The following is a 19,377-nucleotide window of genomic DNA, read 5'->3' on the forward strand; positions in this document are numbered from 1 at the left end:
CTGAGATGGAGCAGATGCCCGCGGATTAGGCTAATAAGAGCGCGCACACATCCCAAGGAAATGAGCAAGTAGGGGAGACCGGGGGTAATTGTAACAATATTTTCTCCAACATGCATAACTCAACGAGAGTCTACACTAGAGCTCTGAGATTTTCATATTACATATTACAGATACTCATATTTGTCTGCAACAAGTACTAGTCATTTATTACACAAATGTACGTGAGAATTTTCACCCAAAGTATAGGTCTAAAGTAGGCCTACATTGTTTTCAATAAAACAATTGAACAATGCAAGACTTTTATTCAATAATGACTTTTAAACAGGAAATATAAAGTGACCTTTTTCTAACATCAATTTGAAAACTTAAAATTAGTTTTAAAAATATAAATGTCTTTTATAATGTCACCATTTAAATGGGTCATTCCATGAAAAATCAACTAGAGGTGTGGGGGGTGACCACTCCAATTTTGCTCAAATTTTGTGTACATGGTCTTTATACATTCAATAGAGAAGATGCAAAACATTAGCCTCATTGGATTTGAACAAAATTGGAGTGATTTTTCACGGAATGACCCAATATAAAACAGCTTTATTCCTAAAAACCAATATACTGTAACTAACTATAAAGTTAGAGTCACCCCCAACCAGGGGCAGGCATGTGACTAAAGAAAGTTCTTCACTGAACATTGTGTGAGATCACAATTACTATGACATTAGAAAGTTCTTAGCTGACTATTCTAATGATGATATCATATGGCACATTTCACTAAAGAAACTGCTTATTACTGCCATGGAAATGTAACAATTTTACTGACAATATTGTGGGTGCTAAACAAAAAATAGTCAAGATGCGAAGTGTTACTTTTGGACCTCAAAATCTTTTTTTTTGGCACAGACCACCCAATATTAAACATGGAGTCATCAAACTTCTCCTATGAGCTCATAGGAGAATATTGGTCTGAATAAAAGTGATTGCATTACCACAACTCATCCCTTATTGGTCAACTTGACGGTGCGACAACTAATCCAATGTTACAACCATCCCTGGTCTCCCCTTTGGAATGGAATGAAAACACGCATATTTAGCCTAACAACCCTTCCTGTGCTGGAGGACAGAATTCCCCATGAATACGCCTGCGTAGCTGGCCACCGGTCCACCATTTCGGGATCGCTCCCATGAGCCCGCGCCAAGCGAGACCCGTACACTTGGTGGTTTCTGAACACCGTCCAAACGCGCCCATATTTCCTCCCGCCTCTTTATTTTTTATGGCTACTTTTCCTGCATAGTATTTTTGGATGGCCTCCACGGCTTAATAATTAAAAAAGGCCATACGCATTTACAAATACTTCATCAACATCCGTTTTTTTTTTGTGGATCGTAAAAATTGGCTGTGGCCGCGCGCATCTCGGGGAACGTCACGTTAGAGCCGGGTTTCCCAAATCGTGCCGACTCGGAGTGCTTCTGAGGTGAGTGCGGTGAAGCCAGGGCAGGTGGGGGGGGGGGGGGGGGGGGGGGGGTTCCGGTGAAGGGAAGCGTTGCTCGGACACATGACATAACGTGCTTCCTTGGGCCTGAGTACTGGCTGCCTGTGATGGTCCGTTTCGTCTGAAACCTGTTACTACTGCTTCCGCCAGCAGACTCCTGCTCTGTCAGAGCCTACACCTGCTCTTGGGCTGCTCCCAAAGAGAAAAGGCAGGTACTCTGGCCCCTGTACTGGCTCAGGGCCACTGAGGCATGCTGGGTAAAGGCTGATGGGCAGAGACATAGCCAGGGCCAGATGCTGCACTGTACATTTATTTAAACTTGTGTCAGGATTGAGCAGTTCTCCCAAGTTCTGGTGCATAAATATGGATTGGAAAGTCTGTGGCCCTCAAGGTCACTTTTGGATGAAGGACGTGTGCACCCCCCCCTCCCCCCCCCCCCCCCCCACACACACACACACACACTCAGACGCACACAAGCACACATACACACGCACACGTGCACACACACACCCTCTCACACACGCACACACACACAGATTATGGATGTGTGCACGTGCGCGCATACACACATGTGCACAGACACACACACACGTATACATACACACATATACATACATACATACATACTTACATACAAATGCGCATACACACACTTATGCACACATACACAGATATGCATACACACATATACACACACAAACATATGAAAACAGGCACACAATTATAAAACCTTGAACAGTCTTCAAGCTTAAAGTTACAAAACAAAAGAATTAACTCAAATCCTCTATCTCTTTCCAAATAGGCACATAAATATGCACTCCTCTTTCTCTTTCTTTATCTGTCTCTCACATATATACAGACACACACACACGCAAAGATCAGACATGAAATCACTCTCAAAAGCTTATAGTTATAAAACCAAAAATAATTTACTCAAATTCTCACTCTTTCTTGCAAAAAAGTGAATGTACACCCTCTCACCCAAGTTCACATCATATCTGAGTGACAGATGGTGACTATTTTCAATACACCTAACATTATTTGCATCCAACTCAAGCACAAAATATTATAAATCTCAGAAACAATAGAAGCATTCCAGGACAATACGTATTATTCTTCAAGGGTTTGAAGAGTGTGTTATTGTGTCTGGTCTCTCTCTGCAAAATTACGCAGCATCGGCAAAGTCCAACAATTTTAGAGAAAGGGGATAAAAGGGCGGGGGGGGGGGGGAGGGGGGGTGGACACATTGATCTCAGTAAATAAATAAATAAAAAAGAAAAGAGTAAATCCATTTGATAGTCTGACGTCATTGCATCCATTTGGTTTATTGCTGAGCGCGATTGTTCTTATGGCCGCGACCCAGATACCCAGCACTGAGGCGGCTTGTCAGAGTCATTGATTAAAAGCCCCCCCCCCCCCCCCCTCCCCCCCGCAGCCCGTGATGGATACAGGAACGGACTGGAGGAACAGAAAAGGGCGGGCAGCGCGGCAGGAACCGTGCTGCAGCAGCTCCAGAAACACAGAGCTGTTTCTTAACCCTTTCAAGATAATTTTTTGGTTTCAAAAATTATAACTCGGTGTTCTGGGACTTCATTGCTTTCAAGTACCAGTTGTTATTATGACATCAGCATTAGACTGTTCAGTGAAGAACTTTCCAAAGACATAATTGGGATCTCAGTGTTCAGTGAAGAAATTTCTAATGATATAATTGGGATCTCATAGCTTCAGCAACAAACAGCTTCAAACCACAACACTGTTTATCCCTTCCCCTTCTCTGTAAACGCACTGACGTTGAAACGCCATTGGATGAGGCAGTTAGAACCAATTTTCAGCCAATGAGCTTGAATTATTGTAGTTATCCAATGTTACAAACATGGATGAAGAGTTGTGCAAAACAAAACAGTCATCATAAGTTATTTATTATTATTATTATTTTTTTATTTATTAAGGGTTAGGATTAGACATGAGTGATATCGGAAGGGGGAGGAAATCAGGAGGGAGGACTAAGATATAGTCTGAAAAAGTGTGTTTTTAGTCTGCATCGAAATATGGGGAGGGATTCTGCTATCATGACAGTGGTAGGCAAGTCATTCCACCACTGAGGAACCAGAACGGAAAACAGGCATGAACGTGCAGCTCGACCATCAGGTGCTCGTAGAGAGGGAACCATAAGGCGACCAGAGCTGGCAGACCGGAGTGGTCTAGCTGGGAGTAGGGAGTGATTAAGGATTGTATGTAAGGTGGGGCAGTCCCCTGAGCAGCCTGAAATGCCAACACTAGGCCTTGAATCGAATGCGTGCGGCAATAGGAAGCCAGAGGAGGCCAATGAGGAGTGGGGTGACATGAGCCGACCTGGCTGACTGGTGATCAGGCGGGCTGCAGCATTCTGGACCAGCTGGAGGAGCTTGATGGCACAAGCTGGGAGACCGACCAGGAGGGAGTTGCTGTAATCCAGCTGGGGAATGACAAGTGCCTGGACTAGGAGCTGGGTGGCTTTCTCCGTCAGGAGATGACGGATACGACGTATATTGTAGAGAAAGAACCTGCAGGTTCTGGCAGTGGAGGATATATGTGGAGTGAGGGTGAGGTGGTTATCAAGGGTCACTCCAAGATTCTTGGCCATATGGGAGGAGTATACTGCAAAGTCCTCGACGATCAGTGAGAGGCTGATTGTCGGAGAGGACTCATAGCTTCAGGTGGTGGGAAGTCATGGGAGCAGACCGCCCATTCCAGAGTTTTAGACAGAAAGGGAAGAAGAGAAACAGGCCGGTAGTTGTTCGGAAACAGAGGGGTCAAGAGTAGGTTTTTTGAGCAGAGGAGTGACTCTGGCCCTCTTAAGGGAAGAGGGCACAGTGCTGGAAGAAAGGGAGGTGTTGATTAGAGAGGAAAGAAAAGGGAAAGTGTCATTAGAGATGTATTGTAGAAGGAGAGAAGGGATGGGGCCAAGAGGACAGGTGGTTGGGCGGTGGCATGTGAGGAGTTTCAAAGTGATTTTCAATGTTTCAATTGTACAAAACTGTACCAAAACAATGTCTCAATGAATGTCGGGCCATCAACTGTACAGGGTGAGTCAGCATGTCAGTGAGCCTTTTCAATGATAGGAAGAGATTTACAATGTTTTAACACACAAATCTTACCTATTGCACCTTTAAGAACTTTCTAATGACATAATTGTGATCTCACACTTTAAAGGCTTAAATATTCACATCTGCAGATAGCGATAGCCCACCTTAGCTATCCTTTCTTTCCTGGGATTTCCTTTGGGATAACGTCATAGTGTGGGTTTCTGTCATTTGTCACGACACAAGCCGTTGTTTTGTGAGGTTAACATCACACTTAGTGATTATGAATGGGCCTCTGTAGCTTCTGGGTGATACCGCACTTATGTATTCCTGAAAGAAACGCAGATGTTCCCCTCTCCTGTACGTCACTCCGGATAAGAGCTTCTGCTAAGTGACTGTAATGTAAAATGATGTCAAGGTACTGAAACAGACAGCAAATAAGAGGTTGCTTTGAGTGCACTGGTCTGGGCTCACAGTGAAAAGAATAACTTTGAGGTGAAAGCCTATGTTGCACTGAGCAGGCATTATAAAGGTCATTGAGTTTGGCTGTCCCAATCAGCGCACTTGCCTACTATTGAGCATGCAGGCCGTATCCAACTTGCATGCACCTTTTATACTCAACAATAAGCAAGTGCGTCAATTTGAACACGGCCCTTAGTCATGGTCCATGCTGCACTTGAGTTGTTTGTGGGGAACATGGTGAAACTTTTTATATATAAAACGGTAAAACAGGGGTGACATTAGCTTAGGAGGCAAGAGATAAGAGCAATCGGAGGGTTGCTGGTTCAATCCCACCCACTCTGGGTGTGTCAAAGTATCCCTGAGCAAGATACCCAAACGCTCCTGATGAGCTGGTTGGTCCCTTGCAAGGCAGCCAATCGCTATTGGTGTGTGAATGAATGGTGAATGAGAAGCATACATTTTACAGCGCTTTGGATAAAGGCGCTATATAAATGCCAACCATTTACCATTCACAATTAAATATAATACATGGAGTATATATTGAGGCAGAGAGAAACAAAGAGGGGAAGAAAGAAGAAAAAGAAAAGACAAATGGGGAGATAAGCGTGGTACTGAAACAGACACACACACACACACAGACAAACAAAGACACACACACGTGTCTGCCTGTGCATACAGCCTCTCAGAAGTACAGAAAAATGCAGAAACCCTGACCGTAGTAAAGGTTTCTCTGGCTGAGACTGTGAGAAGTGAGGAACTGGTGACGTCACTCGCGAGCGGACAGCGAGGCACGCTGGGTCGCGGTGGCGTGGCAGGTGCGACAGGTCGGAGTGACTCATCCTCATTTTCGGAGGGACGGCGACGCGGACAGGGCGACACGGCGGGGTGTTAGCCCTGCCGTAGCCCGCACGCTCATTACGACCTGCTCGTTAAGTGTGACCTGGCTGTGACTGTACCCGTCTCCTCCATCTCTGATGTTCTGCTTCCAGGTCGGAGAGAGGTAATTACGCTTGTGACTAACAGCCTGTCGGTTTTACAGGGGGGGGCAGGGGACACAGCAGGACAGAATGACCAACCAGGCAGAATGTTCACGGTTTTCTCAAATAATAAGTCACGAACGGCCAGTTGCACAGACACAGATTAAGCCTAGCCTGAGACTAAATCCAATTTTCAATGCAACTCTATCCAGAGCTCTGTCGATGTATTCTTCAAGGGTTCAAATTGTATCTGTATGGTCACGCTTTCCTCTCGGGTCCTCATCGCTCTTGTCCCTGTGTTCTATTTGCACTTTGTTGTACATCACTCTGGATAAGAGCATCTGCTAAATGCCTGTAATGTTATTTAAATGTGTAATCTGTATCTCCGATTATAAAACCACAACTACAGCCACTATTACTTGTACTGTACTGCTTCCAAATGCTACTTTGATTAAAACTGCTACTTTTATTACGACTACTGCTACTATGACAACAACTGCTACTACTACCACCACTATCATTATTTATATCACTGCTGTACAACTATCAACCTTTCTTTTACTGCTGTAAGTAGAAGAAACAACTAATAAAAAGAATGATAATAACAATAATGTTGATTATTATGTGTCGACCCCAAGCTAATAATGACCGTAATCAACATAAGCAGCAGCAGAAACTGCATGATCATCCTTGTTTTCATAAATAATATTTATGAGTACTGTTAGAGTACAAGAATGGCATGGCATGCATACTGTGCATATTTACTGTCCTTCATTTTCTTTCATTATTTACTTTTTTATTGCCTCATTCATTTGACATATAGATTTTTTGGCAACATGAATATGTCTGTCACTGAGACAGCAAGACTGAGTGAGAGAGAAAGCGAGAGAAAGGAAGAGAAAGCAGGGAGCGAGAGAGAGATGTTATGCATTACGATGGTATGCGTTGTTCAGTGTTAGAGGTTTGTTAATACTGTCTGCTTTAGCAATACAAATGTAGTGTCCTGTCACGACAACAAAACGTTGCGATTGAGAGAGAGAAATGGAGCAAGAAAGAATGAAGGAGAGACTGAAAGTGAGAAAGAGGGAGGAGAGAAAGAGGGTGAGAAATGGATAGGATAATAAAGAGTGAGGTAGAGGGAGAGAGACAGAGACAGAGACAGATGCGGATGCAGCCTCCTGGGTCGACCTCTATTCCGCCTGCTGTCGGCTCGACATCGACTCCTGACGGGCAGAGAATGCGGAATCCGTTTTCAGGGATGAGGTCATCTTTTATTTAACCGAACAAAAACCCAAACAAAACAGGGCGGGGCGAAGAGGGCTGCCGTGTCATCCCCGTGCATTATCGGACCGGCCGGCTGAAGGGCGGGCTTTATCTGCCTGTAATTGGATCTGTTCAAGGTCCGCCTTATCAGCACCATGGCAGGTAACCCTGTATGAGGTCCACTTATCAGCCCGATCACAGCTAACCCTGTTTGAGGTCCACTTATCATCACAGGTAACCCTGTATGAGGTCCACTTATCATCACAGGTAACCCTATATGAGGTCCACTTATCATCACAGGTAACCCTGTTTGAGGTCCACTTATCATCACAGGTAACCCTGTTTGAGGTCCACTTATCATCACAGGTAACCCTGTATGAGGTCCACTTATCATGGCAGGTAACCCTGTATGAGGTCCACTTATCATCACAGGTAACCCTGTATGAGGTCCACTTATCATCACAGGTAACCCTGTATGAGGTCCACTTATCATCACAGGTAACCCTGTATGAGGTCCACTTATCATCACAGGTAACCCTGTATGAGGTCCACTTATCATCACAGGTAACCCTGTATGAGGTCCACTTATCATCACAGGTAACCCTGTATGAGGTCCACTTATCAGCACCATGCCAGCTAACCATGTATGACGTCCACTTATCATCTTAGGTAATCCCGTTTGAGGTCCATTACATTACATTACATTACATTACATTACATGGCATTTAGCAGATGCTCTTATCCAGAGCGACGTACAACGAAGTGCAGATCAAACACAAGTACAAGTGCGAAGAGGACCTGAGAGGACAGTACAGTTCCGAGTCCTAGTGTAACCAAACAGATATAACCATACAGGTCCACTTATCAGCGCCATCGCAGGTAACCCTGTATGAGGTCCACTTATCAGCGCCATCGCAGGTACATTACATTACATTATTGCCATTTGGCAGACGCTCTTATCCAGAGCGACGTACAGTTGATTAGATTAAGCAGGAGACAATCCCCCCTGGAGCAATGCCGGGTTAAGGGCCTTGCTCAAGGGCCCAACGGCTGTAAACCTGTTTGAGGGGGTGGTACTAGGGTACTAGGGTGGGGGGGTGGCAGGGGTCAGTCACACTAGGGATACGAGGTGGCAGGGGCGTCACAGGGACAAGAAAAAGGGGTTCAGCAAAGCACTGGTGTATGTTGGGGATCACCGTCTTCCTGTGTGTGAAGCACCATCCAGTGATTCTGGATGAAAATGTCAATTTCTTAGCTCTGTTGATATTCGCGAGTTAGTGTGGCATATTCGGAAAGCAAATCCCTCCTTCACACAGATATGGAGACGGCACCCTTACTTACATACTCAAACTTTCCTAATCCCTCCTCATGCCAAGCTCCTATAGGGATGGGAAACTGTACTCACACTGTCATCATTCCATCAGTCAGAAAGTTATTTTGCTGTCGCGTTTATCCAAAGCATCTTATATTGACTTACATAGACTAGGCAGGGGACAATCCCCACTGGAGCAATGTGGGGTTAAGGGCCTTGCTCAAGGGCCCAACAGCTGTATGGATCTTATTGTGGCTATGCCGAGGCTTGAACCAGCAACCTTTAAGGTCCCAGTCCTGTACCTTAGCCACCAGTCATGTACCTTAGCCACCCTGTAGAGCAGTGGTTCTTAACCTGGGTTTGATCAAACCCCAGGGGTTCGTTGAGACAGAGTCTAGAGTCTAGAGACTAGAGACTAGTCTAGAGATTAGTGTCTGTGTGTGTCTTGACCCCTGCCAAACCCCTGAGACTGTATCAACGAACCCCTGGGGTTCGATCAAACCCAGGTTAAGAACCACTGCTGTAGAGGCTGCTCCAAGTAGGGACCCAGCCCTCCTCAGACACAGGGGAGCTGGATCCAACCAGCTTAGTCCACAATGATAGAGAAGTCCCTGTGCAGTCTAAACAGCATCACCCCTTGAGAAACTATCCATGTCCCCCCTCATGGATGGGATCACTGGGGCCCTGTGGCACACCCTGAGGTCCAGGACCACTGAAGCCCTGCTCCTGCACTGAGGTCCAGGACCACTGAAGCCCTGCGGCCCACCCGGAGGTCAATGCCCTGACACATCCTGGAGCTCCAGAGGCTGCCGCTCTGAACTGCACACACTTCATTGGGACGCCTACTTTTCCAGCCGGTTTATCACCTCAGATATATCCTGTAACATCAGCCTGGCCAGTGGGGGATGGGCTTCCCCTCTATAGCCGGGTTCCTCCCGATGCTTTTTCCATGAGGGAGATTTTTTTCTTGCTGCTGTTTGAGGGTTTCGTTCCCCACTGGGGAGTTTTTACCTCCATGCTTGCTGTTTGGGCGTATAGGTCTGTTTCTTTGTCTCTTATTTTTGTTGTTCTTCTGCTACTCTGTAAAGCACCTTAGTGACAGTAATCTGTAAAAAAAAGTACTATCCAAATAAAATACATAAAAACCCTCTGCTTCCCAGACAGAATCACATGTCAGTTCACTTCTGCATTGGATGCCTTCTTTAACACCTCCAAACACCCACAAAATGGCATCCACATCCTTTTGGTCTTTATAAAGCACAGTGACATCACCAGCGTATGCTGAGATCTATATTAGGGGAAAACCATGACAGTCAGTCAGTCTTTTTCTCAATAAACACAGAGCAGAGAGAAAGAGAGAGAGTAGACTCCACACTCCTGCATAGCCAGTCCTGCTGAAGCTCCTGCTGTCAGTGCAGAACACTAACTGTGACAGCGCCACCTGTGGCCAGGAGGTACAATGGCAAGTTTCCAGACACGGAGGCAGTCGACCACCTAGGATTCAAAAACATCACCACGCGTCTGGCTATGGACCAAGTTCCCCTGACCCAACCTGCTGGTTCACAATCTGTTCACACGGTCATAAAGAATGAGCAATGATTTGTAGAAGCCCGCTTTAATCAAAGCCATAACTGGGAACCGGCAATAGCAAGGAAACCATTATGAATAGATAAATAAAAGAGGACAATAAACATTACTAAAGCAGTACAGAAAGGCATGTAAAAGGAGTAAAATGGCCATTAAAATGGAGGATAATGCCTTGATATTGAAGCTGCGAGACGACACCTGTTGGGGAGATGGGCTGTTTGTGACTGATTCTCTGCCAGTGAGATTGCACCGCTTGTAAAAGGGAGGGATTTATGCACTGACAACTGGGCCGGCATCCAACAACATCAAAACCCCCAGGCTGTCTCCCTCGCTCTCTCTCTCCTTCCCTCTCCCTTTCTCTCTCTCGCTCTCTCTCCTTCCCTCTCCTTCCCTCTCCCTCTCTCTCCTCTCACCTCTTTCAGAAGCTGCTCCAAGTTGAGTAGAGGGCAGGATAGGTGCGACGTAGAGGGCCAGGAGACTCGAGGGGTCACAGAGATCGGGATGGTTGGGGTTAAGGGGGCAGGGGTGGACAACTGGGAGCAAGCTCCAGCTGTGACAGGAGGGAAGACCCATGGCTTCAGGTGCTCCTGGTCCTGCTGTAGGCATCACACACTAAGGGGCTCTATTAGAAGCTGCTACAGCAGGCAAAAAGGCCATTCACATTAGTTATTTAGCTGACGCTTTTTTATCCAAAGTGACTTACAGTTGATTAGACTAAGGAGGAGACAACCCCCCCTCGCCGGAGCAATGTGGGGTCAAGGGGCCTTGCTCAAGGGCCCAACAGCTGTGTGGATCTTAATGTAGCGGGGTTAGCTCAGCTATTTCGCCAGTAAGCACAGTGAAGTACAGTGAAAGCGAAGGCTTCCGCAGGTTACCGCGACTGGCGAGGAAAGGGGTGAGGGAATCTCATCACGTATCAGACTCTTTGTTACACACTGGGTTCATAAGGAGATGGGACACTGGGGTGTTGGACGTTGATCCATTAACAAGGAATTCTGCCACTAAACCTGGGATTGAAACAGAGATTCTGGGACCAGGCCGTGCAGGCCAACAGCATCATTTCCCTTTATAAATTCCACACATTCTACTTTCAGTCTCGTACTGTTGATCTTTAATGATGCGGGTCAACAGGTACGTCGAGTAAGCTCCATATACCATCCGTCACTATAACTTGTATCTTACTGTTTATGACATACTGGACGGAACACAGCGTGTTTCATGCCAGACATTAAACCGTTCTGAGAGACGCCAGGCCAAAGGTCGTCCTCTACCGCAGGACCTGAATGATAGCCGGCGAGCGAGAACTTCAAACAGCCTCCATCAGCATCTCCACATGTTCTCCATGGACTCCACACGCAAACCGATAAAGCACCAGCTTCAGTTTTACGGCCGAGCTGAAGGCGATCCAAAATCTTCCTCTCGCCAGAGAAAGTTGAGGGCTCCTGGACTTTTTGTCCATCCACCTGGACGTTGGCATGACTCTCCCGCTCTGAAGCGCGATGACTAACTGCTTCTCGTTCTTTCCAGAACATCTTGTATCCTTTATTAAGTGTCTGTCACTGCTGGCGCTGACTCATCCACCCCCCCATTCTGTTTGCAGCCGGTGCCAGTTATGGATTTCATCAAATAGTTTAACCCCCCCACCCTCCTTAATGCAAACCACATGCATAATCTTTTTCTTTAGACGAGTGCAGAGATTAATCTTATCCAGACTTCAGATAAACAAACGTGAGCGCTTATCTAAATTTACCCATGAGCCTCGCTGCCACGCGACGAGATCCTCGGCCGGCTGCTTAATTAGTGTCGCCTTACGCCGTCCGAACGCGGAGGCTAATGTGCAGCCACGACAGCCGATGACTGAGAAACTCCACTGTACAGAAGCTGGTGGGATTTCACCTGAGGCAGGAGACTGATTTTAACTGCCATAGCACACACACACACACACAGCTGTGCCATAGTGCACACACACACACACACACACACACACACACACACACACAGCTGTGCCATAGCACACACACACACACACACACACACAGCTGTGCCATAGCACACACACACAGCTGTGCCATAGCACACACACACACACACAGCTGGGCCATAGCACACACACACACGCACAGCTGTGCCATAGCACACACATACACAGCTGTTCCACAGCGCACACACACACACACACACACACAGCTGTGCCATAGCGCACACACACACACACACACACACACACAGCTGTTCCATAGCACACACACACAGCATACACAGCATACACATGCACGCAGCCTATAGATACACACACCTAGCACACAAACTCAGCATACACACAAACACACACAGTATACACACAAACACACCTGTTATACTGCTCCATTTAGAGCTTCTTGGTGGTTTGTGGAGTCAAATTGCCCACTAGCCATAAAAACCTGCTATTTAAAACCACTCATCTCCATCCTTAAAATCAAAATAACATAGAACAGAAATCAAAATATTAATTCAAATCAAATACGCCATTTTTTTATTCAAATGGTAAATGGTAAATGGTTGGAATTTATATAGCGCCTTTATCCAAAGCGCTGTACAATTGATGCTTCTCATTCACCCATTCATACACACACAAATACTCAAATACCTCAAGTTCAAATACTATGTTCTTGATTGATCTTAACTGATCACAAGAGCTCTATGACTCCTTCATAAGCACTACATAGCATGTGGTGTGTAACACTGATTACATCCATTGTGCCATTTCACTTGATATGTCATGGTAATGGCACTTGCTGAATCAATAATGACATAACACACCATATGTCTCATTGCAGTTATTGATACAAGCACTTATGTGTAGTGTGCTTATGTAGTGCTTATGAATGTGCTATGTAGTGCTTATAAAGGTGTTATATAGCTCTTTTGTAGGACCCAAAGAAAGTGTTAAGAACGTATTTGAAACAGGTCAGCACCACCCTTCCTCCCTCCCTAACCCTTGCTCCTCCCCCCTAACTCTTCCTCCTCCTCCTGCTCCTCCTCCCCCCTCTCATCTCCCCCTCTTCCTCCTCCTCTCCGCCTCTCCCCCTGCTCTTTCTCGTCCTCCTCTTCCACCTCCTCTCCTCTCCCACTGCACCTCCTCCTCCCTATCCTCCTCCTCTCCTCTCCCCCTCTCCCCCTCCTCCCCCTGCACCTCCTCCTCTTGCTCCCCCCCTCCTCCCCTCTTACCGGTGTAGATCTCTGCCTCAGACAGGTCCTCCACCCGTTTGTGCTGGATGACGTAGTCGGAGACCTTGCAGCCGATGAGGGGCTCCACATCCCCCCACTCCAGGGCCACCAGGGTGCTGGAGGGCTCCAGGTGGGGGGCCAGGCGCAGGCTGTGGGGGAGGGGGCAGTTTCAGACCGTGAGGCGGGTAGTTCATACAAGACGGGGCACAGCATATAAACAAGCAAGTCAGCTGTTAATTGTATTAACAAGGTATTAGTGAGCAATCGTTTGTCATTAAATGGCTTGTCTAGGTTTGATGGGGATGGGTTTGGTGGTAGGACCTTTTATGACAGACATTGTGCACGCTCTCTGAACAGAGATATGGGAGGGTAATTGGGGGGTAGATGTGGTGATTGCGTTTGAGAGGGGGGGGTTTGGGTGTCTAATCATATCCAAAAAGGGCTGGTGTGGGTGCAGGTTTTTTTGTTTTAGCTCAACACCAACACAGCTGATTCAACTAATTAGCCAATCATGGTCCTCAGCCAAGACCTTGATAAGTAGAATCAGATTTTCTGATAAGACTGGCACCCGTAGGTTACACAATCTGGTCACACTTAGGGCACACTACAATAAGGGCACACTACAATAAGGGCACATGAATTGAGGCAGTGGTTGGTGGGGGGGAGGGGTGGTTGTGACTCACACAGGCTGGTGTAAGGGGCTGGGATGAGGGGGTAACTCACACAGGCTGGTGTAAGGGGCTGGGATGGGGGGTAACTCACACAGGCTGGTGTAAGGGGCTGGGATGGGGGGTAACTCACACAGGCTGGTGTAAGGGGCTGGGATGAGGGGTGACTCACACAGGCTGGTGTAAGGGGCTGGGATGAGGGGTAACTCACACAGGCTGGTGTAAGGGGCTGGGATTCAGGGGGTAACTCACACAGGCTGGTGTAAGGGGCTGGGATTCAGGGGGTAACTCACACAGGCTGGTGTAAGGGGCTGGGATTCAGGGGGTAACTCACACAGGCTGGTGTAAGGGGCTGGGATGGGGGGTAACTCACACAGGCTGGTGTAAGGGGCTGGGATGGGGGGTAACTCACACAGGCTGGTGTAAGGGGCTGGGATGAGGGGGTAACTCACACAGGCTGGTGTAAGGGGCTGGGATGGGGGGTAACTCACACAGGCTGGTGTAAGGGGCTGAGATTCAGGGGGTAACTCACACAGGCTGGCGTAAGGGGCTGCAGTTGGGGAGTCCGTCCTTGCCGAAGGCACTGAGGTCACAGCGGCACCAGTTGTCGATGACGTCGCCCTTTCCGGCGCACCAATAGGAGCTCATGGTGGCGCTCTTGAAGGCCTGCGAGGGGGGGGGAGCGAGCGGTCATCATTAAGCACCTCACACACCTCACACCGCGTCTGAGTCACTGTACATCCTGTCCTCTGCCCTCTCCCGCCGCATCCATCAACTCCGACAGCACATTTATCACCTCTCTCGGGAACAGAAGAGAAAAATCACAATTTCCAGACTCCTCCGCCCGCGAGGTGCGAGGGCAAGGTCACCTTTTCACCGGAGAGTCCCTTATCACCCAGCGGATCCTTCTCTCCAGATAATTACAAACGGTGAAGCAAGAGGGCTTTCTTCGGTGACAGAGCGAGCCCGTTACCGTGGTGTCGTCAATCCCCGCCAAGAAAAAACGAACAAAGTTTTTCAACTCAACAGAACAAAAGTTTTCTTGCGAGAGGGGAAAAACACAAACTTTCTGTCATTAGTCCTTGTAATGGTTTGAAGCCCTGCAAGTAATAGAAAATGGCCCCTGTCTTGCCTGCATCCCCCCACCCCTCACTCCCCCAGACACAAATATTCTGTACACCCAAAACTAACTCCGTTCACCAGAAGATAAGTGAAGATAACTGCAACGGCCTCCAATTTTCATGTGGAAAATAAGGCAGATACTGCTCCGATGCGGAATATCAGTGGAAGCCGTCAAATGTTCTACTCGGGGCCCTGGGAGAAGAACTCCTCAAGCGGTCAAACCAAGTGGCCAAAAAAACCGGGCTTTTCTGAAGCTCATTTCCTGGTCGTGCTGAGAGATGGTGCTCACTAGTGCCACTGCGGTTGGCTCCAGTATAGGTCATTCACACCTGTTTTCAATGTAAAGTCAATGGTACAATTGCGGTCAAAATACAAAGTCAATATGTTTTTCCCACAAGAAAATGTAGTCGCAATCTGTGTTTTTTTCTTCATCTAATGCCTCCCCATGTGCCAAAATTATTGTTTTATTAGGACAATACAGCAATACTTTGTGGACGAATCAGGGAAAGACTACGCCACTCTCTCACATGCTTAGTGGAGGAGCCACATCTGCTTCCCTACAGCACAGTCTCTGGCTCCAAACTGTACAAAATGGCGGCGCTGGTAAACTCGAGTTCCACAGGCACTCGGCCCCTATTTCTCTACAGTCTATGGGTGCCACCGCCTCATGACTGGAGCTTGCTGAGCTTCATTCACAGATCCTTACCATGTCTGGATGGGCTATGTCGGAGGTCAGAGCAAGTAGCTCAAACTGTCCGGAGGATTTAAAGATCCGCCGATCCACACGGTAACTGATGCGGACAGCCTTCTGCGGAACCGAAAGCACAGACTTCCAGAAACACCACCCACCTGCCCCCCGTATGCGCTTCCAAGATTGCCAGGTCTCCCGCACCTCAAAGATATGCTCGTTTTCACAGAAAGGGAATTGCGGGACACTATTGATTCGCGCGGGGTCGATGTGCGGACGGACAAAGACGGGGGATCTATTCAGACGAGGGGACGTTCCTTCTGGAAGCGGGCAAATCGATAGCCTTCGCCGAGCCTCTCGGTCAATGATGCTAAATGGCTGTTAAAGGAGGCTAGCACGGGGTTCACGGGCCGGCTTGCGGGTCGATGCGCCCGTGTCACACGCATTTATCTGAACCGAAAACAGAGGGGGAACCAGGGGGAACAGAGGGGCAACCAGGGAAAACAGAGGGGGAACCAGGGGGAACAGAGGGGCAACCAGGGAAAACAGAGGGGGAACCAGGGGGAACAGATGGGCAACCAGGGAAAACAAAGGGGGAACCAGGGGGAACAGAGGGGCAACCAGGGAAAACAGAGGGGGAACCAGGGGGAACAGAGGGGCAACCAGGGAAAACAGAGGGGGAACCAGGGGGAATACCGACGGGAAGGTCCGGGAGACGGAGACGGACGGAACGGACGATAGCCACAGGCTACGGTAACGGTTTCGGCCTACCGCGCCTTCGCTGCGAGTAAAACACACCAGTAAGGAGAGACGCAGGAGCTCGACTGCACAACTGCACGTCTGGTAAACACAGACCCTCGTATGTGTACTCCTCCGACCTAATGCAATTACGTTTCCATTAAATAAACACGTAATTTAAAAAGCAGAAAAGAAAAACATCCAACCCAAGGCACAACCCTTTCAAGGTCCGCACGGTCGTCACATATGCTATACATTTGAAAGAGCAACATGGCCGTTCATTACTGTGTCCTGGAGGAACAGAACAGGGAGCTCCCTGTAGAGAAACCGCAGGCCCTGGAGCGGCCAGAACCCAGAACCGTCCCTCCGCTTCCGAGCGAGTGCGTTAGCGCCGTCAGGCTAACCCGGCAGGGGATGGGGTTTCACCTGAGCGAGGCAGAACCGCGCTCTCCTTTAACCAGAACCGCGTAGGGGCCGTGTAAACGTATATCTGCGAGGCATGCGTTGCGCAACGCGGGGGCAAAAACGCAACCTAAATTACAGGTAGAATGTACGCACGCAATCAAATAATGTATTCATTTAAACATATGGCATCAATCTACTTGTATTTATTTAAGTTTAAAATACAGGCATTCCTTACATTTTCTGGATTTAAGATTTTACCAGATATTGACATCAGATCCTTCGTTGTGGGGGGGCGTGGGGGGGGGAAGGGGGGTCAGCTCAAAAATCCTCACTGAATGACATCCGATATATAACATATAAAATGATTGTGGACCCACACAGGACACAGGGTGTGGAGAGGGGAACATTTTGTGGTTCATGCAGGGTGTGGAGAGAGGGACATTTTGTGGTTGGGGTAAGGGTGGGTGGGGGTGGAAGTGGGGGTGACACAGGCCTTTTTTCCCCTCTCTGAGCAGCCTCCTCCGCCCGTATCCAGGCAGCCCAGGGTCGAGATTCAAGCATGTCCAGTTTGTTTACAGATGTTTTGCCCCATATTTAGGACATGGCTACTCTGACGGTGATTTTAAAAATGCCTACACACAGAATTTAGGCATTTAATCCAAATAAGCTTGACTGAAAAAAGCGTTAAAGTTTTGTGCAGGCAGGGAATAATATACCACCAGCATTTTCTGAATGCGTATTTCCTGTACTACAGTATATGTATGGTGGCCAAGGAATGAAGACTTCCACATTTCTTGCCAGCCTGGAAATTTGTCCTGTGTATCTCGGAAGGCTAAAGAATGTGAACGCGCAGTGAATGTGGATTTACGTTGGTATATACGGGTCCTATTAAAACAGAACTCGGGCGATAGTTCCCGGCGATCCTCTACCTCGTCTCCCGGCTGTGAAACGGTCCGTACGGACGAGCCAGAGTTGGCACGCGCTTATGGAATTCCGATCTCCGTCAGAGGCGACACGAGGAAACCTCGCTCCCGGGAGAGCCAATGAGAGGTCGAGCAGCACTTCTGCATTGGGGACCACGCACGTCGCGACTCCAAACGCGTTCCTACGCCCCCCCCGCCGCCCTTTCAGTGTCCGTGCCAGGTGGAGCCGGGGGGGACAGTCATGAAGCCAAAAAGCCGGATAGTAAATAAAGATTTGGAAGCGAGATAGACAAGTGTTATGAATCAGAGGGCACATATTCAATTTCTTCAAAAGGCTCGCCACAATTTAATCAAACGATGTCGGCCTGCCCGAGGAACAAAAACGACCTGTTGGCAGCCCTCCCTCCCCCTGCTCTAACCGCGAGGTTGAGTCGGATTATTTACTTATTTACTCGCTCGTTTATCAACCTCGTCTGAAAAAGGGCTTTCACGAGGGCTGACGGGCCTTGTTGGTGGTGTAAAAAAACAGCCTTTGTTCTCTGATTTACTGCACTGTTGGGGCTGCATTTCATTGGTCTGTTGTGGCTCTGTTTGATTGGTCTGTTGGGGCTGTGTTTGACTGCTCTGTTGGGGCTGTGTTTGATTTTGATTGGTCACTTGAGGCTGTGTTTGATTGGTCAGTTGGTGCCGTGTTTGACTAATCGGTTGGAGCTGTTTTTGACTGGTCAGTTGGGGCTGTGTTTGACCTGTCTGTTGTGGCTGTGTTTGAGCTGTCTGTTGTGGCTGTGTTTGACCCTTCTGTTGTGGCTGTTTTTGACTGGTCAGTTGGGGCTGTGTTTGACCTGTCTGTTGTGGCTGTGTTTGACCTTTCTGTTGTGGCTGTGTTTGATTGGTCTGTCGGGGCTGTGTTTGATTGGTCTGTTGGGGCTGTGTTTGACCCTTCTGTTGTGGCTGTGTTTGACTGGTCTGTTGTGGCTGTGTTTGATTGGTCTGTTGGGGCTGTGTTTGACCCTTCTGTTGTGGCTGTGTTTGACTGGTCTGTTGTGGCTGTGTTTGATTGGTCTGTTGGGGCTGTGTTTGACCCTTCTGTTGTGGCTGTGTTTGAGCTGTCTGTTGTGGCTGTGTTTGACCCTTCTGTTGTGGCTGTTTTTGACTGGTCAGTTGGGGCTGTGTTTGACCTGTCTGTTGTGGCTGTGTTTGACCTTTCTGTTGTGGCTGTGTTTGATTGGTCTGTCGGGGCTGTGTTTGATTGGTCTGTTGGGGCTGTGTTTGACCCTTCTGTTGTGGCTGTGTTTGACTGGTCTGTTGTGGCTGTGTTTGATTGGTCTGTTGGGGCTGTGTTTGACCCTTCTGTTGTGGCTGTGTTTGACTGGTCTGTTGTGGCTGTGTTTGATTGGTCTGTTGGGGCTGTGTTTGACCCTTCTGTTGTGGCTGTGTTTGACTGGTCTGTTGGGGCTGTGTTTGACCCTTCTGTTG

General features: G+C 48.0%; 1 protein-coding gene across 5 annotated transcripts in view; it reads right to left on the reverse strand.

Moving 5' to 3' along the window:
- The window catches only part of LOC133142500 (astrotactin-2), a 374,986-nt gene that overhangs the window by 22,310 nt on the left and 333,299 nt on the right, over positions 1–19,377 (reverse strand). For all 5 annotated transcript variants that reach the window (XM_061263760.1, XM_061263759.1, XM_061263757.1 and 2 more), the window contains 2 exons: positions 14,558–14,691; positions 13,358–13,506 (listed from right to left, as the gene is read on the reverse strand). In XM_061263760.1, the coding sequence (XP_061119744.1) occupies positions 13,358–13,506; positions 14,558–14,691 (283 nt within the window). The remainder of the gene's footprint in view (positions 1–13,357; positions 13,507–14,557; positions 14,692–19,377) is intronic.

Source organism: Conger conger, chromosome 12, assembly GCF_963514075.1.
Source record: "Conger conger chromosome 12, fConCon1.1, whole genome shotgun sequence".
Taxonomy (NCBI): domain Eukaryota; kingdom Metazoa; phylum Chordata; class Actinopteri; order Anguilliformes; family Congridae; genus Conger; species Conger conger.